We start from the raw sequence: 26,852 nt of genomic DNA, 5'->3' as shown, positions 1-26,852 counted from the left end.
AACTTGTCTCCTCTTCTCTGAAACAAAGACCCACACAAAACCCAGAGGCCACCATGTTTCAGTAGTAAAAATTTACAGAGCTTTGTTCACTTGAGCTGTTTAAAGCGATTTTCCTAAGAGATCAACCTCTTTAAAGGGAGAGCATGAAATGCACATCTCCCTTGTGTTTCTCCCTTTTCCAGTGTGACTTCCAGACCCATGTACCTGCTTGGCTGCTGCCTCCTCCTTTGTGTTTTTGCTGCTCATGCAGGTGCAGAGCAGAAGCTTGGCAGGGTAGACATACACGTGTGTCCCAGCCCTGAATTCCCAGGGGAGAGGGAACAGCCTGATATAAAGGGGTATCAAGTGTTGGGAAAGAGTTACCATTTCTCTTGGAGGGGTTTTACTTTCCCTGTTCACATCAAGTGTCATCTTTTGGGTGAAAGCTTTAAGTCAGCTCAGGTTGGGTGTGGAGTTTTCAGGTGATACTGATGCCAAGTGTGTTGTGCTTGGCATGAGTAATTTGGAAGAGATCAGAGTTTCCTATAACACATCCTGTGGATTCCCATGGGAAAATGACTTGCTTTCTTAGGTTTTCCTTAGAGCAACTGGAAAAGAAAGAAAGGTTTGGGATTCCCCTGAACCTTGCCCAGAAGCATGAAACTCAGCTCCGTGGAGGGGAATTGGGTGTCTGATGTCAGCCTTGGTACAGCAGATCCCTCTGTGCCAGGCTGGCAGGTACAGCCTTGGTACAGCAGATCCCTCTGTGCCAGACTGGCAGGTACAGCCTTGGTACAGCAGATCCCTCTGTGCCAGGCTGGCAGGTACAGGATTGGTACAGCAGATCCTTCTGTGCCAGGCTGGCAGGTACAGGATTGGTACAGCAGATCCCTCTGTGCCAGGTCATCTCTCTGCTGCAGGAATGGGGCTGGGATGGCATCAGCATAACAGGAGTCTAAAGCAGGGCTGGAAAAATAACACAGGAGTCGGCCTGAATGCTAAATCCCAGAGAACAGCCCAGACTTGTTCTCTGAGTCTCATTTGCTTTGTTGCATCATGGTAATATCGGCCCAGAAAGAGATCAGTTGATATAAAGTAGGCTTTAAACAAGAGTGGTTTCTTTTCCCCCAGCGCTGCTGCTGCAGGGCTGGGCAGGGCTGGATCTCTGGGCTGTGTGTGCTGCAGGACAGCCCGTGCTGGGGCCGTGTGTGCTGCAGGAGCAGCCCAATGTGGAGCTGTGTGTGCTGCAGGACAGCCCGTGGTTGGGCTGGTCCCTCTCTGTCAGGGGAGTGGCATCAGAGCCACTCAGTGTCCATCCTGAAATCAGCTGTGCTTGGCTGTGAGCAGAGGTGATGCTCAGGTAGGGGAAGCCCTGTCACCTGTAGAAAAGAAGTTCTGAAAACTTCCCTTGTGTCTGAGCTGCCTGAAATGTAAAGCTGGAGGGGCAGCCCTGGTATGGCCATGGCCATGCACTGCCAGCAGCCTCAGAGCAGAGGTGGCATCTAGTGGCTGCTGTGACCCTCTGTCCCCAGATCCCTGGGACAAGGGGGGAGCCAGGGCTGAGCTTGAGCTGTAGGCTGGGCCTGGGAAAAGGAGCTTGGCTGCTCAGCTTCCCTGTGAGCTGTAAATGGGGGAGTGCCTTGAGCTGCAGCTCAGGACATGGTTGTGGGTTACTGGGACTGAAAGGGGCCAGTACTGGTGTTCAGCACAGTGCAGAGTCCCATGATTTTGAGGGCACCTCCAAACTGATGCAGATTTTTTCTCACCAGGAGAGCCATGGGAGAGCTGTGCTTGTGAACTGCAGCATACTCAGTGCTAACCAGCTAAAATAACAGACCAAAACCAGGGAGTGCCTTTGAGCTGTCCCGATGCGCTGAGTGTTGATGGAAAAGGAAGCTGAAATTTTCTCCAAAACATTGCAGTTGTGCAGAGTTTTGTCTTTCATTAATGAGCTTGTAGGCAGAGTTTGCTCCAAAACCTTTAGTCTCAGTTTGGGTGTTTGTACATTTAAAAGTGCAGCACATTTCTCAGCCCATAACCAGATACCAGCTTGCTTTTAACTGGAGTGTGTGTGACCTCCTTGGGCCAGCATATGTAACACCCAAAGACTGATGTCCCTCTGGATTAAAGTATGTGGTGTAATTTCAGATGAACATGGATTATTTAAAGCATTTCTCTGGTGACCAAGTCATGAGTTTTGAGGACAGGGAGCCCATCTTCCTCTGGGGATGTAGGCTGGGCAGTTAGTGGGCGAGGAGCACAATGACGACATCTGCGGATTTGACATTTCCATTAACAGGTTTCCTTCTCTTCTCAGTTTAGCTGATCCTCTCTCACTTTTAAAAGCTGTAGTCAAGCGATTTGTTTCAGCTCAGCAGTGGCATTTTTGGAAGCATGTGGCCTTGGTGCCCTGAAAACTGTCCCTGTTCCCACCCATGGTGCTTTCACACAGCTGCTCCAGCTGTGCCCTGCTGGCACTGGGGGTGATTGGGACTCACTTCTGACAGGGAGCTCTTGTGCCTAAGGAGGGGCCAGAGTCTGTCGGGATTTTGCATCTGAATCAGAGCAATGGGCTGAATTAGCCTATTCCCTAACAGCCCAGCAGGTCCTGGTTCAGGAGCTGGCAGGGGATGATGTCTGGATGCTCCCTTCTGGTAGCAGAGCAGCCTTACTCCCACTACTCCTCACCATCCCTGGGGATGAGGGAGATTTATGTCTGCCTGGAAATAAATACAGATCATTCATTTGTCTCTGGAGGAAGATAAAATGTAAACTGCCTATTTTCTGTGATGCAGCACTGGAAATAGTTGGAATTTAAGATAATTATCTTTATTGCTTTTTATAGCACCCTATGAAGGCTGAAATCTAATTTGTTTTTCACTAACAGGGAACTCCTGCGGATGACTCAGAAAAATCCATTTGCTTTATTGACAAACTTGTCTGTTTGGTTGTCAGGGCAGTGTTCTCCTTGCAGGAAAAGGGAAATGCAGGTCATAACACATAACACAGTGTGGGGTTTTAATAGACATTCAAAGTTTGATATCTGTTGGCAAGAAGAAAAACTGAAGTTGATGTAATTAGAGTGAAGTGACTCTGCTTTATTAAAAGGTTGTAAATTAGTTGATGCTTCAGTGGGTGTGCAGTAATGGTGCTCTCTGCTTTGTTTATGCAATTTCACTACACTTGAAGCTCATTATCAAGAGCTTGCAGAGAAGCTGCTTTTCCTGGGCACCTGGTGCCCCTCAGCTTTGGGCAGGAGGTGGGAGGTGCAGTTGTGCCTCTTGCCCTGTGCCTGGGGCTCAGGGAATGCTGTGTTCCATGTGGGTTGGGCCTGTTGCTTGCAAGGGCAGTTGTTTCTTTTCCAACTTTTCAGTCTGTCTGTGTGACAGGCTCCCAGCTTTAACAAAATTCTGATGTATCTGAAGGTAGTGGACACCCCTTGTGTGGGTGAGTTGCATGCCAGCACAGCTGGTTGTTGTGGTTTGTGGGGTTTCTGCTGCTCCATTGCTGGGGCTTTGTGAAAAGTGAAAGCAGATATCTGTGCTGCTTCTCAGCCCTTCACAAGGGGGGAGTGTGTCCTGCCTTACCTGCCCCCTGGGATCCACACCCCAGAGCTGCTCAGAGGGAGGGACAGCAATCTTTGGACAGCCTTCCTGTAAGCTCTCCCAAAGTGCCCTGCTGCTGCAGGCAGTGGAGGTTGAGAAATGCTGGGACTGCAGGCTGATGTAGCAGAGATGTATCCAAATTGTTTCTGTCTGTTCACCCCCTAGAAGTCTAATTTATCGCTGCCATGTGGGATTATCCTACAAATCACTGAATCTCAGGGAATTATGGAGTAACTTGGGTTAGAAGGAACCCTGAAGCTCACCTTGTTCCATCCCCTGTGCCATTGTCAAGGACACCTTCCTAGGTTGCTCTAAGCCCCATCCAACTTCTCCTACAGCTCAAGTTCTGAGAGGTTTAAAACCACAATGAAGAAGTCAGAAGCAATGTAGGGGCTGAGTGTGTTTTCATAGAGCTCCACAGAGCTGCCTTTGCCATGGAGCAGAAGTCTGGTCCTGTCAGGTCTCTGTAGCTCCCCTCAAAGAGGCAGCAGAACAAGGACAAAACATCCCTTTAGGAAACATGAAATGAGAGCTCCATGTGGGCAGAGCAAGGTTCGAAGATGTTCTCAGAGTTTGCTCAGCTTTTCATTGCTTTTCTTTCAGGAATTGATTACAAGACCACTACTATCCTGTTGGACGGCAGAAGGGTCAAGCTGGAACTCTGGTGAGTGTTCTGAGCCTCTGTAACCCAAACCCTGGGAGCTCAGGCCAGGTGAGCAGGGACACAGGGCCAGGGGATGCTGTACCAGGCTGTGGAGAGCGTGGACCATCCCTGGGGTGTGGTGGGACTTCCTGGCTGTTCTTCCCTGAAAGTTACTCTGGCAAACAAGATTCCTTGCTGTCAGTCAAGTAGCACAAACACCATGCTGTTCTTTGCTGGAATAGTCTGAATTCAGTCATTGTCTGTCATAACTGACCATTTTCACTGTTACTCTGCACTTGAGACCCCACCTGTAGTTCTCTTGTCCAGAGCTCCTGTCACAAGAAGCACATGGATATGTTAGAACAGGTTCAGAGAAGGCCATGAAGGTGCCCCAAGGGCTGGAGCCCCTCTGCTCTGGAGCCAGGCTGGGAGAGCTGAAGGAGAGGAGAAGGCACCAGGGAGAGCTCAGAGCCCCTGCCAGGGCCTGAAGGGGCTCCAGGAGAGCTGCAGAGGGACTGGGGACAAGGGATGGAGGGACAGGACACAGGGAATGGCTCCCACTGCCAGAGGGCAGGGATGGATGGGATATTGGGAATTGGGAATTGTTCCCTGTGAGGGTGGGCAGGCCCTGGCACAGGGTGCCCAGAGCAGCTGTGGCTGCCCCTGGATCCCTGGCAGTGCCCAAGGCCAGGCTGGGCAGGGCTGGGAGCAGCCTGGGATGGTGGGAGGTGTCCCTGCCATGGCAGGGTAGAGCTGGTTGGTGTATAACATTCCTTCCAACCAAACCATTCCATCATTCTATGTTCCTGTACTGCTCTCAGTCACTGAGGGACTGGTATTGTTTTGGAAGCAATACTGGATTTTCCTGATATCCAAGGATGAGAAACAGAAACAAGAGAAGGAAAGTAGAAAAATAAAACAGGTGAAACCCTTGGTCCCTCAGCAGCTGGATATTCCTCAATGCCTTGAGTAGAAAATTCAAACAAGCAGTGAGGAGGCATCACCGCGTCAGGGTGGGGTGAGCCCCTGGGGAGCAGGACTGACTGGAGTGCCCAGAGCCTGGGACACAGATGGAGAGCCCTGCCTGGGAGGGGTAACCCCTGCCTTATCTGTCAGCACCTGAGGGACAGCTGGAGCCCTTCTGGCTGAGCTTTGTCTGACTTGCTGAGGAGCTGACACAGCAGTCTGAGGAGATGAAAGAGGAAGGGAAGGACAGGATAGGTTGTCTGTCCCTACCCTGGTTTTCACCCAGATCTGGGAATTAGGGAATGACACAGTCCTAAAACATGGAGTTAAATATCCCCTTAGAAATGCTTGGGTCAAGTAACAGGGATATTAGTAACATGTGTGAATTGTTAAATAGGAATGAACTCCATGTTCTAAGCCTCAGTGACTGACTCTGGCAGTGTGTAGTTTGGTGGTTTAATTACAGCCCTGCTCTTTGAAGCTGAATGTCCTCATTTTTCTTACAAAAAAGAACAGAAGCAGCTAATTTATCTCTTCTAGCCTCGATGTTTTTATGTGTCACTTGCATTCTTGCCTCTCTTGTAAGATACCTATTTTAACATTTCAGCCCCAGGTGTGTAGTAACTTAGTGTTTCCCTTTTGAAACCATCTTTTTATAATGTAATTCTTGAGCTGGAGAGCAGCACAGAAACTGAAAAGCTGATAACACTGATTGATGATGCCTTAGAGTAATCTTTTACCATTACTTACCCAGTATTTGATTGTTGAGGGAGAAGGACGTGTAATCACAGGCTGTTAGATTGATGTCCAGGATCCTATAAAGCTTTACTTCTGAAAAAATGACTGTCCTGCACATGAGGTCAGTATGTTTTTCCTAGAGCTGCAAATCTGGGGCTGAGGGATTCCTCAGCCTTCTCAGTGGTCATTAAAGTGTCTTTTAGCCTGGCCCAGGGAATAGATTTGAGAAACACCATAATGTGTCTCTGATTAGCCTGACACTTTTCAGTATATCCTGGTTAAATCAGAGTGCTGGACTCTGGTGTCTTATTCCAGAAGGGCACTGTGAGGTGCTGGCAGTGTTGTCACACTTATTTGCACCTTGTCCAGACAAGACAAGTTACAGTGACTGAAAGGCCCCTTATTGTCACAGTGGTCTAGAAACATTGTACCCCACTCCTGATCCTCAGCTTTCTATAGGGTATATAGACCAGGTCTGTCAGGGATCTGGGTATAAAGAGAATTCCAAGAGAATTCCCTTTATTTTGGTTAAAATGTAGTGGAAAAACAGGTGAAGCCTAGTGCAAGGCAGTTTCTCCTCCTGTGAGTGTTCATATTTAGGTTGGCTGTTCTCCATGGCTGGGAGACCTCTGCAGACTCACTCTGACTTTGAACTCCTGAGGACTGAAGAGAACCAGGCAGAAAATCCTTTGCCCAAGGCAGTAAAATGACTTATACCCTCACACATCATCCAGTAGTGCTGCAGCCAAGGTTTGGGCTTGTGTCTTCTCCATGGGAAGCACAATGACAGTGACAACCTGTACCCAAAGGTGGAGATGTATCCACCAGTTCTTCCCCAGAAGAACCCACCATGCAGAGGACTTTGGGTACCCTGCCTGTCCTAAAGATCTGACAAGATCAACCCTGATTTTTATTTATTTCTTTATGGCCAGTAGGAGATGTGCAGTATGGGAGTCAGTTCTCCACCTCTCATAGCTGTAACTTTTCTGTGTTTTAGGGACACCTCAGGGCAAGGAAGATTTTGCACTATTTTCAGATCCTACTCCAGGGGAGCCCAGGTAAGTGCTGCTCTCAGGGCTTTGATGGGACACATGTGCTTGAACTTTGGGATGTGTAAGTCTTTCCTGCCTTAATAAAGAGCTCTGAAGAGGAATGCACTGATCACCAAAAGGATCTCTGTAGATGACAAGAGACACTCAGTGTTGTCATGTTGCCTGGGATTCTGTTCTTATGAAGTGGTGGGAGAGAAGGGAGTGAATGGCAGACTTTGCTAAACTCCTACAGAAAAGGTCTGTGCAGACAATATTCACTCTTAATTTCCAGAGGAGGGCTGAGAGGTCGTCAGGGAGGATGAGGCAATTCTCACTCCTGATCTGCCTCAGCTTTAATGTGGGAGCTCCTACTTTCTGAGGTTTTTAAAATTTGTTTAAAATATGGCATTGGCTTTCCCAGTGGAGTTCTTCCAGTCTGTGTTGCTTTCGAGTCAGTTCCAAAAATAGGGGTGGCTCCTACTTGTGTGTTTGAGGCAGACTTGAAACTAGAGCAGCTCAACTGGAACGTAAAGTATGTGTGTTTCTCAAAACATGAGGCAGAGTGTTACATTTTGAGTTTCTCCTTTGGGCCCTGCTCCAGAATAACATCAAGATCCTCACCAGCACAAAAATCTTGTGGTCCTCTGGAAAATTGCATTTAATAAATTGCTGTTTAATAGTGCTTTCTGACAGTTCTGCTGTTGTCCTTTTAGTAGCATGGCAGGGTCCCTCCAGGATAAAGTTTACCTAAGTTAAATGAATTCCTTTATTTTCCTTATTGTTTTCAAGTTGTAAAGCTTTGGAGAAAATTCCTCTTTTGTTAGGCACTAGGAGTCAGAAGCTGTCTGTCAGCCTCCTAAGCAGGCCAGTATCCTGGGAGATTCCCAGCCTTTGGGAAACACTGTACTTCTACTCAAGCTCTTACCACTTTTGGCTTTTTGCTCCTTGTATCTGTAGATCTTTGCTTTGCTAACTGGCAGAATCTGTGTTGTTCTCTTTCTCTGACTTCCTGCAAATTCACTTGTGCTGCAGACACAGGAGCACCTCACCTGGAGTGTGCTGTTGAGCTCTCCCCATGTCCTGTTTATTCATGTTAGTGCACATCTCTGGTGGTCTGGACGCTTTGAGGCAGCTCCTTTGAAGCAGAGGCCAATTTCCTGGTGCTCCTGGTGGAGTTCTGCGGTGGGAGAGTGCAGGATCTCCTGTTCACATGTTCAGTCCTGTGTCTGAGTTTCTTTCAGCATCTACATTTCATTTTCTTTCAGCCTTTACTACTTTTCAGAAAAATCTGTAACCCCCATCACATAATCACTGTTTGCTTTGGAAGGGACCTTAAGGCTCATCTCATTCCAACCCTCTCCCATCTGCAGGGACACCCTCCACTAGACCAGTGTGCTCCAAACCCCATCCAGCCTGGCCTTGAGCCCTTCCAGGGATCAGGAATCCACAACCTGCTCATGGAACCTGTGGGCTTGAGGCCATGTTGCTTCCCTCACCAGTTAGAGGTGAACAGAACTGGTCAGTGTGGTTTTCTGGTGACCACAGAACTTAGCTTTAGTCAGGCTCTTTCTAAGACCTTGCTGTGTCAGATCAAACAGGGAATGGAAAGCAGCAGCTGCTGTGTCCAGGAATGTCACCTGGGAGCTTTTAGCCCTGTGTGCAGCCACTGCACTGTGGTCACTCCCCTTGGTGTGACCTGGAGCTCCTCAGAGCAAGTGTCTGCAGAGACACTGCACCCTCAGAGCCTGAGCCCACACACCAGACCTTGCACCTGCTGCTGCCACAGGGCAAACTGGGGCACAGGGCAGAGCTGAAATGGGCAGTGATGAGAACACTCCAGTTGGATGGGGAGGGACACACGTCTGTCTGGAACCTGCCTGGAGCTGTGAGGCACTGGCACAGCACCTCCCTGTGATTCCTGCAGCCTGTTCTCCCCGGACACTGCGCTTGGGTGCCACGAGGTGTCATGTACCTGGCTGCCCACAGGCTTGAAAGGGATTCATTTTCTCTTCCTTCCTCAAAGTGAAGCTCTTGACCTTCTTCAGCTGTATTTATCAGTATTGCTGCAGGAACTCTCACCTGAACATCAGCAAGGTTTGCCTCATCCTTGCCTCATCTCACTCCCAAGGAGTGAGTCTGAGAGACAGTGAACCTCATCAGCCCGGCAGGGGGACCTCTAGTGGGAGTGCTTTATAGAACCATGGAATCACTAAGGCTGAAAAAGCCCTCTGAGATCATCGAGGCAAACCGGGAACCCAGCACTGCCAAGGCCCAGCTAAACCACGTCTCTCAGCACCACATTCTGCGTGGATTTTTTAACATTTCCAGGGATGTTGATTCCACCAGTGCACTGAACAGCCTGTGCTAATGCCTGACCACACTTTTAATGAAGAAATTACCCCAAAATGCAATCTAAACTTCCCCTAGCACAACTTGAGGTTGCTTCTTCTCACCCTGTCACTTGTTACCTGGGAGAAGAGACCAATCCCCACCTGACTCCCACCTGCTTTCAGGAAGCTGTAGACAGCAATTCACTGCTGAATGCTGGGGAATGGAGCTCCCTTGCACAGCAAGGTGTAGCTCACACCTTTGCCTCAAGACTGCCCTCTGCTTGTGCAACAAATGCCTTTTCCAAAGTGCTGTTGTGATGCCTTAATCCTGGTCTGCCCAAGCAGTCAATGCTTAAAAGCAGCAAACCAGCCCTAAGGAGCCTAGGATGAGGAGAGGTAATTCCTAAGGGAAGTCTCTCCAGGCCATCTGGAAGTGCCCAGGAGATGAGCACAGAGAAAATGCCTCTTGAAAATGACTGGAGTCCTTGTACAGTCTTCTCCAGGTGGCTTGGAGTAAAACTCAGATTGTTTTCAGCCACAAGTGGTTGGCTCCCATGTGATGTTCCAGTGCTGTTCCTGTATTAACAGAAATACAGATGCCATGTCTCTTAAATAACTCACCACAACTTTCAGTGGATGAAGAAAATATCCAAATTTATACTTTGAATGGTTAACCAAAGCAAGAGGACTGTTTGTTTTGAATAACAAATGCCTATGTGACTGCAAGGATGGACTTCCAACACCTCCAGTTATTTTCAGTATGCAGAAGCTGACTTCTTCTGGCATGGCCTTAGCATAACTACAGCATAACCTATGTGGTCTTGGCAGAGAAACACAGAAATGCTTCTGAGTTCTGTGATTTAGAATTATGGAGTGGTTTGGGTTGGAAGGGACCTTAAAGCCCATCCCATCCCACCCCTGCCATGGCAGGGACACCTCCCACTGTCCCAGGCTGCTCCCAGCCCTGCCCAGCCTGGCCTTGGGTACTGCCAGGGATGCAGGGGCAGCCACAGCTGCTCTGGGCACCCTGTGCCAGGGCCTGCCCACCCTCACAGGGAACAATTCCTCATTCCCAATATCCCATCCATCCCTGCCCTCTGGCAGTGGGAGCCATTCCCTGTGTCCTGTCCCTCCATCCCTTGTCCCCAGTCCCTCTCCAGCTCTCCTGGAGCCCCTTCAGGCCCTGCCAGGGGCTCTGAGGTGTCCCTGGAGCTTCTCCTCTCCAGGTGAGCACCCCCAGCTCTGCCAGCCTGGCTCAGAGCAGAGGGGCTCCAGCCCTTGGGGCACCTCCATGGGCTCCTCTGGACTGTTACAAGATGCCCACATCCCTCTCATGCTGGAGGCCCCAGGGCTGGGTGCAGTACTCCAGGTGTGATCTCCAGGATACATTCAGGGCTGTTTGCTTTCCTTTCTACTGCCTTGGAATCATCAGACTTGAAGACTTCTCCTGTAGGAAGGCTGATGCAAATCCCCTTGGAGGCAAGAGAAACAGCTTATTGAAACTACAGCACAACGGCTCAGGAAGAACAAATCCAGCAGAGGAAAGAGGTGCCAGCATGGGAAAAGCTCTGTTTGAATTCAGTGTGATATTTGTACAGGAACAGATTGGTGTAAACTGGCCTTGAGCACCTTCATGCTGACAATTAGTGGAAGGTTCTCACTGAGTAGAGGACTAAAGAGCTCAAGGGGAGCTTGAAGAATGAGGTTCCAGAGAGGACTTGTACAGGTTGGCTGTGAGAGCAGGAGGCTGGCTCAGCAACCTGGCAGCCCTTACCCAGGTCTGAATAGCCAGTGCTTGAGAGAATACTTGGTATGAAAAATACTTCCAAGCCAGGGAAGCATGCCTGACTTTCCCACACACTCTGTATTGTTTCTCAAGTGTAGTGATAAAAAAAACCTGAATTTTCTGAAGTAGACCCTGGAGAGGTTGCAACATGGAAAAACAGTCTCCAGACAGCAAGCAGACCTTCTTGGGAGTTCTTTTTTCCCTCGTGGCACAGCCTGGTGCAGTGCTCAGGCTGAACTTCTGGCTGCTCCCTCCCCAGGGAAAGGACTCCAATACCTTGATGCCTTCCCCAGTTTCACCTCCACCCCACTGGCCTGGCTCCTGAGCCATGTGACTTTCACATTCAGCAGGAGCTCCTTCCTCCTGAAATTGTCTGCAGTGAAACATCCTTGCTGCCCCTGATGAGCTGGCTCTGAGCAAGAACCAGCCCCTTCTTCAGCATGACTGCCTCAGGGTTTGCTGTGAGGATCACAGGGCTCTTGCCTTCCTCCCTGCCCTGCTTTAGCAGATCTTTCTTGTCAGGGACAGAGCTCTTGGGCTCCAGGTGGAGGCTTGTACAGCAAGATGTAGCTCACACCTTTGCCTCATTGTGCCTGGGAGCCCTCTCCTTTTCTCTTCCTTCCCTAGGTGTTGAGTTTCCACTTCATCCCCTTCTCTGTTGGGTTCTGATGGGCCAGCAGGTCCTGAGCACATCACTTCAGGGTCTCCTTCTGGGGCAAAAGAGGAGCATTTGTGTCTGGGATAGCAGAGCACTGGCCTCCAGGCACAGCTGGGGCAGGGGGAGTGCAGCCAGTCATGGTGACTGCAGGGCCAGGGAGGAGGCAGAGAGGGAAACCAAGCAGTGCTGTGCCCTGCAGAGCCAGCTTGGGCAGGGGAACTTGCTGTGCTGCACAAGGATTTTATGTTAATTGTCACAGCATGGGGTACAGTGAAAAGTATGTTTAAGCACACCTTTAGTGTGCTTAAAAGTGCTGCAGAAACCTTTTTTGCTCTTGGACTCCTGTTTTTTTTCTGCTTGGCTTCCAGGTCTCAGTCATTGCAGCAGAGCTGGCTGGCTGATCTCAGCTGTTTGAGTGACTGTTCTGGCTGCTGTGAGCAAATGCAAACTATTCCAAGAGTGATCACAGAGGGGAGAAAGAGCTGTGGTGGTGCTTCCTGATCCAGCCAGGAAGAAGCAGTGTCAGGATCATTCCTGATGTCCTCATATGCCAGTGATTTAAACTGTTTCTGAAAGTGTGGCTTGCCAAACCCTTCCCAGACAGTGTGATAAAATGTTCCCATCTTGCAGCAAAGCTGCAGCCCTAAAGAAATGATGAATATTGTTGAGTTCAGCTTAGGCAGGTGGTTTGAGGAGCTGCTGTTTATCCTGTTCAGGGCTTCTTAGTATGCAGGAAGGTGGTGGATTTTTGGCAGCTCAGCAGACTCAGGTGTAGATTGAGCCCTCCCTTATGGCTCTTTTGGTTACTGCAAATACCTCACCTGCCTTGGGTCATTCAGACAGGATTGCCCAGCTGCTGGAGGAGCCTGCCCTGCCTGCAGAATACTTATCAAGAGCTCAGTGATAAATACCCCCAATGCTGGAAAGAGGTTTGGCAGCAGGGTGTCCATGAGCCAGTGTCTGATGTGCCAGCTGGAAAGCCACGATAAATGGAGATGTGAAAGAGCAGGCAGGAGACAGAGTGTTCTGGTTCCTGTCAGCACTGGACCTTCTGGTTAAGGTTTATTTCATACTGTGGGACAGAAAATTCACTCTGAGGGGCTCTTCAGCCTTCTTCAGCAGCAGCTTTTTTCCATCAGTGGAGAATATCAGCAAATGACACTTTCCTGGCCACCCTGTCCCCTGCCTGCCTTGGGCTGAGGTCCTTGGCAGTTGTGCAAGTGTTCCTAGCAGCTTCTTGTGTGCTGGAAGCCCCTAAAGCCATCTGAGAAGCCTTTTTGGACAAGCCTGCTTTGCATTGAGAGTGTGCAAGCTGATTTTCTCTTACCTTTAAAAGCTTTTTGCTTATAAACCTGGTCCAAACCTGCTGCAAGCAGGCAGAGATGATATTTCCCCACCATCACCTCAGTTACATGGACAGATCTTTGTGTAAGCTCCTGCTGGAAGCAAATTTGGGGTTTGGCAGAGTAAATGTCCACATGTGCTGCTGGATACAATAACTGGTGCTCTGTCTGTATTCCTTGTTCACTATGGGAGGCACTCATGTGGAAATTTCTGTCGCTGGCTGCTGAGGGTTGTGCCAATCCCAGTAGTGTGGAACAAAACCAGAGTGGCAATGAACTCTGAAAATCCAACTGTGAAAAGACCCCACATGGATCTGGGGATGAGTCCAGTCAGCTTCTGCCTACACAGAAGCTGTAGGCAGACTGAGGAGGAAAAGAAGGAAGGCTTTTGGAGGCTTGTGAGGGCTCCAGGTCTCCTTGGTCTGAGAAGCTGAGCGTGGAGCTTTTCACTCCATACTGTGGGAACCTGGGGCACATAATGGTACAAAAGGGCTTTGTGAAACTAAAAATTGAAAGCTGTGGAGATAATAGGGTGTTGACAACCATCTAAGCACTTAGAGAACAAATTAGGCTGCAAATGGGAAACTGTTCATTTGTTGAGTTGAGGAAATTAAAATTCTATGCATGTTATTCCAAAGGAGACTTTAAAAAAGCCTGACAGATCTTACTTGGAACTGTCTGCAGAGCTGGAGCCAGCCCCCTCCCTGTGCAGGGCTGAGTGCTGTTCTCTCTGGGGCAGCAATGGCAGTGACAGTGCATTTGGGATGCATGCTCTGGAAATGTGGTGTGTGCAGCATGCCAGTGCTCCTTGGGAGCTGTGTGAGGTTCTCTGAAGCACCAGGAGCTGGCCAGGGGTTGAGCAGCCTTCTTGCTGCCCCTGCTGAGCTGCAGCACAGCTGGGCTCCATACCCAGCTGGGCAGGATGGGGATGGAGCAAGGCAAGGGCAACTTGGCCTTTGAGAAGCTTTCCTGGACAGTCTGCACTCCAAATGTGGGTGCTGGAGCCATGGAGGCTCTAAATGTGGATATTGGAGCCATGGTGTGGCTTGGAGGCTCAACTGGCAGACAAAGGGTCACATTTTGCATTTAAAAATCATGGTCTTGACCTTCTACCCTGCTGAGAAATTAGGGGTGTGTTTTTGCTCAAGTTTTATCCTTATTCCTATTCAAAGAAGATCCAGGCAGAAGCTGCCAGCAAGTTTAAAAACTCTCCTCCTCAGGCATATTCCTGGCAGAAATAATCGTTACAAACTAGGTCTTGGGTCTGTTTTTCTTGGCTGAAGGAACTTGTCAATCCAGAAATGAAGCAAGTAGACTTTATTTATCTTGCTGGCCATTTGTGTTGGAAGGGGCTCATCAAACCCTTTGCTTTGTTATTTCCTGGCTGTCATTAATTCTCACACACAGCCGTGGAAGCTGGAAATCAAAACAAATAGAGGAAAAATTAAAAGAAAGCTCAGAGTCTTTTTTTTAATATGCAATTAAAATGTGATGTATCCTGCTAGTAGGTATTTCCAGATTGGGTCCTTGAGAAGCAGTATCTTTGGTTTTGTGGCATTTTTTAATTACAGAAAATCATTACTTCCTTCTTATTTTTCCTCTCTAAATCTTGGAGAAACTGATCCTTTTGTCCTCCAAAACAAAAACAACCTCCATTTCTTTTGATTATGAAGCTTTTGGACTGTCCTAGAAATGAGACTACAAAAAATTACAGGTAGGAGCTCCAGACTTTCCTTGAAGGAAACTGAAGATGTTTCCCCCACCCCACAGATATTTCTGCCATTATGTAAACTCACTTCAGGTCCTACAGAACAGCCTCAAAGCCAGACTTTCAATGGCTTGCTCTTTGTGTTGGACTGTCAAACACGGAGCCAGCCCATCTGGCTTGCCTTCTGTGCCCTCTGCCCTTCTATTTTTGTGCATTTGAGCCTTTCTGTGGGGGTACAATTGCAGATGTGGAGATGCTGGAGGGCCAGTGAGGACAGAAAAAACAAACCCCACCTGGAGAGAGACTGCCTGGGCTGGAAGCAGTGGGCAGGGAGGCTGGGGGTGCAGCTCAAGAATCAGAATTATTCTGCAAGGAAGCATCTGAATTGTTATAAAATTATCAAATTGTTCAGGCTTTGAGAGCTGCTTATTTCAGAGGAGCTGAGGGAAAGGCAGACAAGGTCGAGGCACACCCAGAGCGTTCCGGGAACGGCTGCTGTTCCATGAGGGGGGAGCAGTGCTAGTGCCAGCTCCAGATGTGACTTTATTGTGAGAATTCAGGTGCCTTTGTGGCCCAGATGCCAGTTTATCATTCCTGTGTGCTTCACATTTCATGTTAATGGGGTTTTTTTTGGTAAATTTGAAGTATATCATACACAGATCTTCTGCACAGGCTGCTCTCAGTTCAGCACAGGGGCTGGCAGCAGCAGGGACTGTACAGGGGGGTTTGGGAGGACTGGGTAGCTTGTGCTTCCCATCTGTGTAGCACACCTTTCATTTCAGTGGGCAAAGGTACAGGAGGGTGCTCCAGGTCCCTGACTCGTCCCAGGGCTGATTCTGGGAGTGTCTCAGCTCTCTCCTTCCCTCTGCTCAATGCACAGAGAGGACTGGGCTGAAAGCTGACACCTTCCTTTGCCAATTTAAGATCTCTGCCTATGCTGGGGCTTTGCTATAGGGGATGGCTGTTCCTGGAGGATGCCCCTGATTCAGGGAAGGCTGATTCTGCAGAGCCTGGTGCTCAATGGTCTGGTTTGGTTTGCCCTTAGCCTTGCTGCTGCTGGGTTCCTTTTCATCCAGCACTTCCTTCCCTCCTCTCTCAGCACAGCATCATCTCCTCCTCCCTAGTTCCCATTCCAGCCTTCTTGTACTGTGATTCTGCCAAGTCAGCTCTGAGTGCCTGTTGTCACTTGGAATGTCCTTTATTGCAAAGAAGAGTGACAAGAAGTCAGAAAAATAATGGGAGGGTTGCAGAAAGGCTCTGCTGAGGACAATTCTATAAATGCTGTCTGTGCCCAACTGGTGCCAAGCAGCAGCTCCTGACTTGTGTGCCTGCGGGGCCAGGCACAGCCTACTTTCCTTGTGTCTGTCCTCAGAAATACTCAGATTCAAGAGAAGCTCATTTGCTGGGAGATGCTGTGGACCTGAGTGATGGCCAACAGTCAGGCCATGCTCCTGGGTCCTGCCAGCCCAGCTTGGGGTGAGATGGAGACTCCTCAGAGCTGTCCCTTGTCTCTCCTGCCTTGAGTCGTGCCTGTGCTGCTGCCAGCACCACGTGCTGCACCTCAGGAGGTGACTGGGAAGCAAGTCATGGATGAGATGTTCGGGGACAGTGGATGTCAAGGTGAGGATGCTGTAGGTACCTCTGGCCTGCTCTCTGCCAGCGTGGCAGCGACAATAGAAACACCTTCAGTGAAGTCTGGATGGATCCCAGTCCTGAGAGCTCAGTCTGTGGAGATACTGTGGTGCTTATCAGCATTATTCATCTTCCTCCTTGTCAGCAAAGGGCTCACAGTGACACAGGTTCTGGTGAAGAGGGATGTGCTTGAAAATTCCTTCCTGTCCTGCTGCCACCTCCCCACTGACTGCAGCTGTCAGTAAGGGGATAGAAAAAAAGGTGTATTTCTGCCTCAGCAAGTTTGTATCAGAATTGTGATAGGACAAGGGTGTGTTTTGCTCCTCCAGATACAGCCACCAAGGCAGTTCCTCCTCCTCTGTAGAGACTGCAGCTTTGGAAATTATTTGGCAGATACCAGAGCCAAAACAGGAGTAAAACGTTCCCTAATGACCTGGGACTGCATTAGCACAGCCCTGTTGTCTCAATTTTTGCACTGTCAGCACACAAATGGTGTGGCTGGAGCAATGTTCTGTCCCTTTGCTTCTTGGTTTCTGCATGTGAGGGTCTGTCAGGGGTGTCCTGCCCTGCTATGGAACTTCCTGATTGCTTCTGATTGTCTTCCACCAGGGAATTCTCTTGGTGTATGACATCACTAATCGCTGGTCCTTTGATGGGATAGACCGATGGATAAAGGAAATAGATGAGGTGAGTGAATGGAGGAACCCATGCAATGATCCACAGCAGAGACATGGGGAGGGATCACCCAAGGTGTTACCTGACATGGGGACAGCTCTGCTGTGGAGGGGACACGATGGCAGTGCAGTCATAAGTGGAGCAAAGCAATAAATGTCTGCCCTCCATCTCTTTGTAAATCTGGAGTAGTAGGAGATGGCTCAGGAATGGTCAAGAAAAGACAGGAAAGTTCCCTCAGAAATGAATAGACTGGGAAAGTTCCCTCAGAAATGGGAGGTGACAAATGAGTTGTCCCCACCACAGAGAGGTGCTGCTGGCCAGTCCCTCAGCCACAGAGCAGCTTCTGTTTGTTTTCCCCTCACTGCTATTGCAGCTAAGCAAAATGCTGGGTGTAGCCCTATTGGAATATGAATCCCAATATTACCAGGTAGATTGTGCCTGGGCCAGTCTGACCCTTGCTGCTGAGCCAAAGGCGGCAGCTGTGGTGTTTCACCTCAGAGACACCTTTGGCTTGCTGGAGATTGCAGCTGGGCACTGAACAAGTCCAGACTTGTTAGGAACTCAGTTTACCTCAGGAGGAAGGCTTCAGGCGATGGTGAAGAGGAAAAGGAGATGGATTCTGCTGGAGGGTTTAAATCCAGAGGTTTATTCCATGGTTACAGAGGTCTGAACGTGAGCAACTGCTCCAACAGAATCCTGATCGCATGGTCTGATTCACCTTTTAAGCTCCGGGATAGGGGGAGGGGAGGTACAGGTGAGCACCAACCAGGTGAGAGGGGCAGGGTCTCAAGGGACAGAGGGACACCCAGACAGGCCAATGACCCCCAGGCCTGAGGGGCATCCTTTGAACTTGACCAACCACACGACACCTTGCTGGAATGTTAAGCCTGATTGACAGGACTCACTCAGCAAGGGGGAAGGGAGAGGGGTATAGGCACACCTGGGAAGGGACCTGGAAGTCTAAAAGAGGCTATTACAACACACTGCAACATAGCCCTGATTTCCTCACCCCTTTCCTTGCTGCAGCACGCCCCAGGTGTGCCCCGGATCCTGGTGGGGAACAGGCTGCACCTGGCCTTCAAGCGGCAGGTGCCCACGGAGCAGGCGCGCGCCTACGCCGAGAAGAACTGCATGACCTTCTTCGAGGTGAGCCCCCTGTGCAACTTCAACGTCATCGAGTCCTTCACCGAGCTGTCCCGCATCGTCCTCATGCGCCACGGCATGGAGAAGATCTGGAGACCCAACCGAGGTCAGTGGGCAGGGGGGGGCTGGGGGGGCCCTGGGGCTGCCTGGGTGGGAGCTGTGGGAGCTGCACCCTCCACACGTGGGGGAATCCCTCAGGCCAGACAAGCTGAAGCTGAGCCAGGAGCTGCCTGTGCTGGTGTAGGGATGGGCAGCTCCAGAGGGCAGCTCAGCATGTCTGGGAGCTGCAGTGCTCTGGGGCATCCTCTGCCTTTTCACTTACTCTGGGTGAGGCTGAGGGCAAATAAGCTCCCACATTGAAAGTACTTCAGCCAAACATTTGTGTGGGATAAATCCAAGTGTAAGCACCTCACTCCTTTCCCTTGCCTGAGCCTGTCTTTGTTTTGGAGGGAAGCAGTGTGCCCAAGGAGCTGAAAGGGACTAAATCTCATCCCTGCTGTCAGCATGCAGCAGTGGGCTGGGTTATTCCATATATCCAGGCATATGTGCCACAAGGAGGGAAACCACAAGCAGATTCCATGTTATGTCTCAGCCTGTTGAGTTTGAAGCGGAATAATCTCACTTCCCGCATTATTCCTGGCTGGAGGTAGCAGTGTGTCCCACTGCAGTCTGAGCAGCAGCAGATCTGTGTTTGTGGGGTGTCCTGCTCTCATATGGACCTTCAGCCCCTGCTCAGCAGGATGAGAAAATCCTCTTTGCCAGCTCCAGTCACCAGATTTTCTGCCTGGGCTCCCGTCCCCAGCCTGGCTGCTGTGCCATGGTCTGCAGGTCACAGGGATGGTGGGCAGGGATGGGCTGAATGCACAGACCTTTCCTGCATCTTTTCCAGAGGATTTGAGACTGCAGACTGCCTGCTTTGGAATGGAAAGGGCAAAAGGAAACGGCCTCAAACTGTGCCAGAGGAGATTTAGATTAGACATTAAGGGAAATTTCCTCACAAAAAGGGTGGTCAGGCACTTAAACTTAAACAGGCTGCCCAGGGCAGCCTCGGAGTCACCATCCCTGGAGGTGTTCAAAAAATGATGGGATGTGGCACTTTGGGGACACGGGTTAGTGGAGGCATTGGCAGTGCCGGGGGAATGGTTGGACTCGATGGTCTCAGAAGGCCTTTCTAACCGAAATGGTTCTGTGATTCCATGAACGGGGCTCCCTAGCAGGGAGTGGGGATCGGCCTGCTCGGGAATGGCAGCGTGGCTTTGGCAGGCGGGAGGATAACGAGTGCCCTCGTGTGGCCCCTGGCTGGGAATTCCCCGGCAGGGAGAGGGACTTCCCAAGGCAGGCAGGCAGGCTCACAGGGTGCAGGCTGAGCTGGGAGGATGCTGGGGAACTGGGACGGGCAGAGTGATGTTCTGAGTGCTCTGGCTTGCTGGGGTCTCTGCGCCTGGGGGTTCTGCAGATCCCAGCTGACACTGTCCTGTTTCAGGACTTGCTGACCCTATTGCCTCTTTGCCAGGCATGCCCTGGTTGCCAGAGGATGGGTTGAGAAGCCAAGTGTCTCTCAGGAATGTGAGCCAGGCACTGCCAGCCCCGGGTGCTGAGCAGAGCAGGGCTGGCAGTGCCTAACCCTGTGTTCACACCAAAGCTGGTGTCTGGCAAAGCACCAACCTCCAACAGCAAAGCTCACTTTGATTTCCCAAGCTTTTGTCCTAAACACCCTGCTCCCTACTCCCAGCTCCTGTGCAATCATTACTGACATATCTCCCTGAGGAGCTGGAGCTGTGCAGTGTAAGGAATGGTTGTGGGGAAGGGCAGCCCAGGAGATCTCCTTGCCCTTGACCGTGTGGTCCTTTGTCCCCGCAGTGTTCAGCTTACAGGACCTGTGCTGCCGAGCCATCGTGTCCTGCACCCCGGTGCACCTCATTGATAAGCTGCCCTTGCCCGTCACCATCAAGAGCCACCTGAAATCCTTCTCCATGGCCAACGGCATGAACGCCGTGATGATGCACGGCCGCTCCTATTCCCTGGCCAGCAGCGGGGGCGGCAGCAGCAGCAAAGGGAACAGCTTGAAGAGATCCAAATCCATCCGGCCGCCCCAGAGCCCCCCACAGAACTGCTCGCGCAACAACTGCAAGATCTCTTAGCAGGATGGGCACCCCGAGCTTCTGTCGGCTCCGCGCCCGCCCGCCCGTGTACAGCTGTTTGCACACCGAACCCTTCTCCGCTGGATCCTTGCAGATGGGCCACGGTTGCTTTTCCAATGGCACGCACGAGCGTTAGGAATGTGCTCGCGTTTTGGCTTGGCATAGGAAGAAGCATGGTGCCGGCTGGATCCCGCAGCGCTGGCGGGGAGAGGATCTGCCAAGTGACCCTCCAAGAATGCTTTGGGCTTTGCCTCTTGGCCTGGGGTGGAAAATTCAGCAGCTGCCGGGTTAGGGAGGGGGGAAGGGGAAAAAAAGCTCATCCAGTCTCAATGGAGCAATGGATTTAATGGAAGATTGAGAGGCTTAAGGGAGTAGGCAAGGAGAGTCTGTGCTGCAACTTTAACTCTTGGCCTCCTGAACAGTTTGCTGGTGCAATAGTGGTCATTGGATGTAGACAAAAAGAAGCAGGGACGGGGCACTAATGACAGTTTTCACCAGGACGTTAACCTGCTGTTGCCAAAAAAAACAGAAAACAAGGCAAGAGTTGGCCAATTGGAAAGGGGAAGGCAGCGCTCCATTTGCTGCCTTCACTTATTTATGTAAATATTATACATATATATAAATATCACTTGTTTTTTAAGGGTTTTTTTAAGAAGCAGTCAGGGAAAATTTTATGCAGCCATGTAAATACAAGCACTGGATTGACTTTCCCAGTGTCAGCAAAGGGGACAAGTGGAGGATTTTCCAATGAAAACACATAAATGCTTTAAGAGACTTTCCCTCACCTCTGGGCTCGTGCTGGTGCTTTTAAATACTAAATGTGCAGAAGGAAAGGATGATTGGCATGGAACATGCCCCAAGCTGCTCTGTTCCTACCATTCACTAGAACCTGTGAGTGCTGAAGGCAGGGTGGGATGGCAGTGCTTGGAGAAGCAGAGCAGCGAGGCCAGGGTCCTGGGCGGTTGGAGTGCTGTGGCAGGCAGGAGGAAGAGGCAGCTCTGGGGTCAGACTGAGGCCTTGCTCACTTTGTGCTTTCTCATCGGGGATTTGGGAGCAGGGGGTGGAAGCATTGTGCCTAAAGCAGGGGAAAAATGCTGAATTTTGTCCCTTATTGTTTCAAAGTCTCATCCATCGCTTCTAGTGCCCTCTATCCATGACAGCTCCTGGATCCTGGCTGCTTCCAGCTTTGCTTTCCCAAAGATGCTGCCTGAGCTCGTGCTGCTGCGGCTCCTCCTGGATGAAAGTGGGAAAGGACAGAAGTGGCTTTTCCCACTGGAGCATGAAGGAGCAGGGACTGGGAAGGTGGAAGGTTGGGATGAGGAAATGGCCATCTCCAGGTCCCTCAGTGGTAAAATCACCTGGCTCTTGCAGCAGTCCCAGGAGACTGGGAGAGCAAACTGCTTTGCTCCATGGCATGGCTCCTGGATCTTGGAGGGGCAGTAGCTTGGGATGGATCTTCTGTCGAGCAAGTGCACCTGCCTCTCTGGCTTTGTTCCACAGCTGACCTGTGCTGGAAATTCACCTGCAAACTGAGAAATAGCACCCAGCCCTTATCCCAAAAGCTAAGGGAGCCTGGCAGTGGGGCTGGGCTATGGTGGCAGGTTCTCATAGGTGGCCAGGGTGTGTAGACTGTGAGTAGGGTGGTAGTAAGTGAAGTATACAGTGCTGCCACCTCCTCCTGGGATCAGCTTGCTCTGCTCCCCCTTTCCAGGCAGCCTGGGGCACTGTGTGGGCAGGATGAAGCCGCTGCAGCTCCAGCGTGGCTGACAGACCCGCTGTGTCCAGGCAGCAGGGACAGGAGGGACAGCAGGGACAGCAGGGACACGTCCCCCTGTGGAGACACCGCTTCCCTCCCTCCCAAGCCGACCTGGGGAGTGCCAGAGGATTCCCCCTCCCCTCCCTGCAGAGCCCAGCACGGGCAGGTCTCTTGGCTCAGCTCTCTCGTGCTTTATCACCCAGCTCAAGTGAGCGAGGACAGAATTAAACCCCAGGCAGGTGGAGGGGGAGAGGAATCCTTTGAAGGGGTGCTTTGGCTCGAGAGCAAAGCCGCAGCCGGGCCGTCCCGGTGGCACGAAGGCCGGGGGATTTGGAGAACCTGTCTGGATGGCTGGCACCTGTTTCCCATCACTTAACAGGCAGCAGAAGACAATCGCTGGCTCAGCAGCACAGGGATATACGGCCAACAGGTGACCGGCACCGCCAAGGGCGGCTCCTCCGGGATCACCCCCGGCCTGGCCGGTGTGCGGGACACAGAGGGAGAAAGGGATCCTTCCTGGAATCACCAAGCTGCTGCATGGCTCAAAACTCGCTGTACCTCTGCTTTGGTTTGGCTGTGCCACGTGTGCCACCTCCCCACGCTGTTTCCCTGTGGTTGGTTTAGGTTTTGTCACCCTGTGAAGTCTCGCAGATCCTGTCTGGAGTGGGGATGGAAGATTTCCCTGGAGTGATTGCCCAGCAACAAACTTTTTTTATTTTTTAATTTAAAAGGAAAAGATTCTTGCATCTGATGTCAACACTAGTCTGTAGCTGCTCTCCAACACTTGTACCATTCCTGAGTTGGGTTTTTTTGGACTATCCTTTTATTTTTTTATTCCTTTGTACAGTCAGTGTTGTTTAACTGATTCTACATGGTTTTGTTTTGTATAAATTAAAGTCTTTTTGTTTGTTTTGAACTACCAGTTGAAAAGAGGAGAAGTATCCGTTTTTGTGTGGGCTGGAAAGAGGCTGAAGGGAAAAAGGTGGTGGTTTTGCCCATGCATGGGGATTTGGGGCTGTTTGTGTTACAGGTGTATATTCCTATTTCCAGGTCATCCACAAAATAACTTGATAATAACATTTTCTGGGGAGCCAAAATTCCTGTTCTGTAGGTGCAGAAGATAAATCTGTTCTTGATTCTCACAGAACCACTGATTTGGGGTAGTGGAGCCCTAAGGAAACACAAACTCATCTCCAACAGGGCTGGTCCCGTAGGTGGCTGGAGGAAGCCACGGTCTCCAGCAGTTTGCCAGGAGTTGTGCCCAGTCCCTGCTCCACGGGGCAGGACAAGTACAGTCAAACCCTAAATCCCTTCTCTGGGTGTGGGTGATCCTGAGGGAGCAGCGAGCGCTGTGGCAGCCCAGACTGGAGCAAGCTGGAAGCCATCCTGGGACAAATGGGACTGAAAGGGAGAGGATGCTGCAGGGAGCTCGGAGCACCAGTGTCACACCAGAGTGGCCTTTGGAGGCACCAGGAGCCCCAGAGAAAGGGGATTTGATCCTGGGGTGGAGGGAGACTTCTTGTCTGATCCCCTTCTCCCAGCCCACCTCCCCTTGACCTCCCTTTTCCCCTGCCTTCTCACTTCCCCAGGATCAGATTTTCCACTTCGTACCAGACTGGCCACGCTTGTTTTAACAGCTTAAGTAGTAATTGCTGGGGCTGGGAGGGGGCAGGGGGAAATGAGATCGTGTCTGCAGCCTGGAAAACCCTGGAGCTAAGGTGAAAGCCTGGTCAGGGAAGAGTCACACAGCCCTTTTTTTTCCTCTTTTTCTTCAGGGGGTTCTGGAAGTGTCTGTTCCCTCTCCCAGGGCCCAAACAAAGGCTGTGTGTGGTTTCAGGTGGGGTCGGGACAGCCGGAGCCCATTAGGGCGGAGCAGCGGGGGCTGCGGGGCCACAGCTGTGCCTGGGAAGAGCCGGGCAGGAAAACACTGCACAGCCTGAGCCGGGTGGGAACGCTGGGGGAGCTTCAAGGCTCTCTGCTCCTCGGAGAAAGGAGGGAGCAGGTTGCTCTGGGATGATTCAGGGTTTTGGTCACTGAGTGTGTTTCTCTGCACTCACCTTTCTGATGAGAGGTTTCTTGGGTTGATCCCACTGTCCCACATAGCCTGGGAAGAGGTGGTGACCTTCATACAACTGCAAGATGCTTGAAAATGAGGGTGCAGCTGCCCACGGGTGTATTGGAGGGGCAGGAGCCTGCTGGGTTCTGGGAGAAGGGACAGGTAGCACGGCACCCTTCCCTCCAGGACACAGTGCTGGGCCAATTCCTTGTCTTGGAGGGAGAAGATAAACCATAAAATCCTCATCTGTGTCTGGGATCTTTGAAAGTGACCCAAAAAAATCCCTGTTCTAGGGTGCAATTGGTGCCTGGACACATGGAGGTGAACAGCTGGGAACTGTTGAGGTGGTGGAATTTCTGTGGGCTTGGTCAGGGTGGGAAGAGTTGCTTTGTCGTTCACCTTCAGCTGAAGAAGCATTAAAAGAGGCTGGGTCAGGGTCCCAAGGTGTGGGTGAGGATTTCCAGTTGTTGGGAGCTGCTTTTCCAGCCATGCAGCAGCTGCCATTCCTCCATCCAGCCTTGCACCACTGAGGTGAAGGTTCCTGGCTTGTCCTTGCAGCTTCTGATCTTGGGAGCACAGGCATGAGGCACCTTGGGCTCCGGTGTGACACATGCCAGCCTCTGGCACTGCTCCTCTGGCTCTGGAAAGGAGCAGTGGGGCAAGAACCAACCCAGAGCCTGGCACTGGCATCATGCTGTGACCACACAGAGCTCAGACATGGCTATGGGCAGAAGTTAGGCTCCAGGTCTTGTTTCCCTTTCCCTCCTACACCAGTTCCCCTGGAAGGACTCTGGGACACCTCAAAGTGGCCCTGTGCCTCTGGGACCAGGGTGCTGTGCATCTGCCACGTTGCTTCCCAGCTGGAGTCTGTGGGTTTGTGGATCAGGGAGTGTCTGGGGCCAGCTGGGTCAGGCTGGGCCTTTCAGGCTGCCAGGGCATGCAGGGTACAGGCCCTGGCAGCTCCTGGCTGGGCTGGCCTGATGCAATTCCCTGTTTGCAGAACATCAGCCTCCCCTGAGTGTCCCAGGGCAGGGTAAGCCTCCCTCAGCACCTGCAGCTGGATGGACCCTTGGGAGCCACCATTGGCTGTGGAATGGGATTCAGGGCACGGCCATGGACACGCTGTGTCCATGCATGGCCATGGCCAGCTGGTGACAGACCTGGCTGTGCTTTGGGGTTTGGGTCCCAGAGAGCCCCAGGATCACCATGGGCAGCCCAGAGGCAGCAGCAGTGCTGTGTGCTGGTGGCACGGGTGGCACGGTGGTCACAGCACTGTCAGTGCTGCTGGCTGGAGGTCACCGTGCCAGAGCATTGTGGTGCACCCTGCTCACACCAGCGTGGGGGTGCTGAGGGTCCCCCGAATCACCGGGTCTGGGGCAAAAAGGCTTCCCCAAGGAGCCACAGACTGGGGGAGCACCAAACCATTCCATGTGAAAGCAGCTCTGGAGTGGGGCTGGGTTGGGTCACCCCCACCACAAAACAAAACCCCAACAAAAAAAGGAAAGGGCTCCCATCGTTTTTTTTGTCCTCTCCACCACGTGCTCCCCAAGAGGGGAGAACGGAGGTGCTGAGCTGCTCCCGGGGCAAAACGCCCTCGGGTTTGCTGTTTCACAGGGGCTGCAAACCCCCCTCAGGGCTGAGGCTCTCACCAGAGCCGGAAGAGTTAATGCTCCCAAAATGCCATTAAATGTTCCTGCTGCAGGTCAGTCTCCATCGGGGATTAGGGGGATCTGGCGTGGGAGCCGGGGCCGGCTCCTGCCAGCTCTGGGCTGGTGCGGGACGTGCTGGTTGAGCCCCAGCACAACGTGCCGGGGTCTGGTGCGGCTCAGGAAACATCCTGGCTGTAAATCACCGGGGAGGGAGCTGGGGGAGCCCCTCCAGGGGCGCTGGGTGGGCACCCACCCCGCCAGGCCAGACACGGTCCTGTGCCCGCAGCACGGCACGGGTGGGATGCGGGCTGGGAAGCCGGGATGGATCCGTGCCGCTGTCCCGCTCCCGGCACCCTCGGCTGCGGGGCCGGTGGTGCCCGAGATGCGGTGCGGGGTGAGGGACGCCCGGGCCAGCCGGGTCCCGCCGTGGGCTCCGCGTCCCTCCCGCCGGCCGCCCCGTCCGAGGGGACCGCAGGCTCCGGCTGTTTTCTCATCCTGCAGGAATTCGGCTCCGTGGGCCGGGCGGGTTTCTGTGTGCGCCCCCCCGCCCCCCCTTTCACTCTCCCTCTTTGGAGACTTTCTGCATTCTGCCTTTGATCTCCCCCCGTGTTTGCCCAGGGCTCGCCGGGCTCGCCGGGGTTAGAGGCTGAGGTCAGCGCCTTTCCCATTCCAAACACCCAGAAACATCAGTGGGAAGGGAGGGGATTCAGATTACAACCTTCCCGTCCTCCCCTTCCACCCCACTCGCCCCGCTGGCCGTGCCGGGGATGGACTGAGCCCCGAGAGCCGCCCGCCACTGCCGCCGCGTCCCCGAGAGCCGACCGCGATGGATGGAGGCGGCGGGCGGCATCGCCGGTGGTCCGGCGGGCGCCGGGTGTGCTGAAGGACAGAGGTTTGGTCCTCTCCTCCTACTCTTTGTCCCCCCGCCCGCCTTCTCCCTCATCCCGTCCGTCCTGAATGTGATTTACCCCGAGCCCTCGCCAGCGAGCCAGGCCGGCGGCGGGGCGGCCGCG

General features: G+C 51.9%; 1 protein-coding gene across 1 annotated transcript in view; it reads left to right on the top strand.

Moving 5' to 3' along the window:
- RAB40C (RAB40C, member RAS oncogene family) overlaps nt 1-20,681 on the top strand; it is a 33,975-nt gene extending 13,294 nt beyond the window's left edge. Inside the window, exons 2-6 of the mRNA XM_054270864.1 lie at nt 4,188-4,248; nt 6,929-6,989; nt 17,029-17,106; nt 18,121-18,343; nt 20,098-20,681. Coding sequence (XP_054126839.1) covers nt 4,188-4,248; nt 6,929-6,989; nt 17,029-17,106; nt 18,121-18,343; nt 20,098-20,378 — 704 coding nt within the window. The 3' untranslated portion in view covers nt 20,379-20,681. The remainder of the gene's footprint in view (nt 1-4,187; nt 4,249-6,928; nt 6,990-17,028; nt 17,107-18,120; nt 18,344-20,097) is intronic.
- Nucleotides 20,682-26,852: the final 6,171 nt, after the last annotated feature.

This window comes from Melozone crissalis, unplaced genomic scaffold (assembly GCF_028551555.1).
Source record: "Melozone crissalis strain CALT ecotype California unplaced genomic scaffold, PUWL_Pcris_2 ptg000012l_1, whole genome shotgun sequence".
Classification (NCBI taxonomy): domain Eukaryota; kingdom Metazoa; phylum Chordata; class Aves; order Passeriformes; family Passerellidae; genus Melozone; species Melozone crissalis.
Note: the sequence above shows the minus strand (reverse complement) of the source record. Positions and strands in the feature narration are given on the sequence as shown.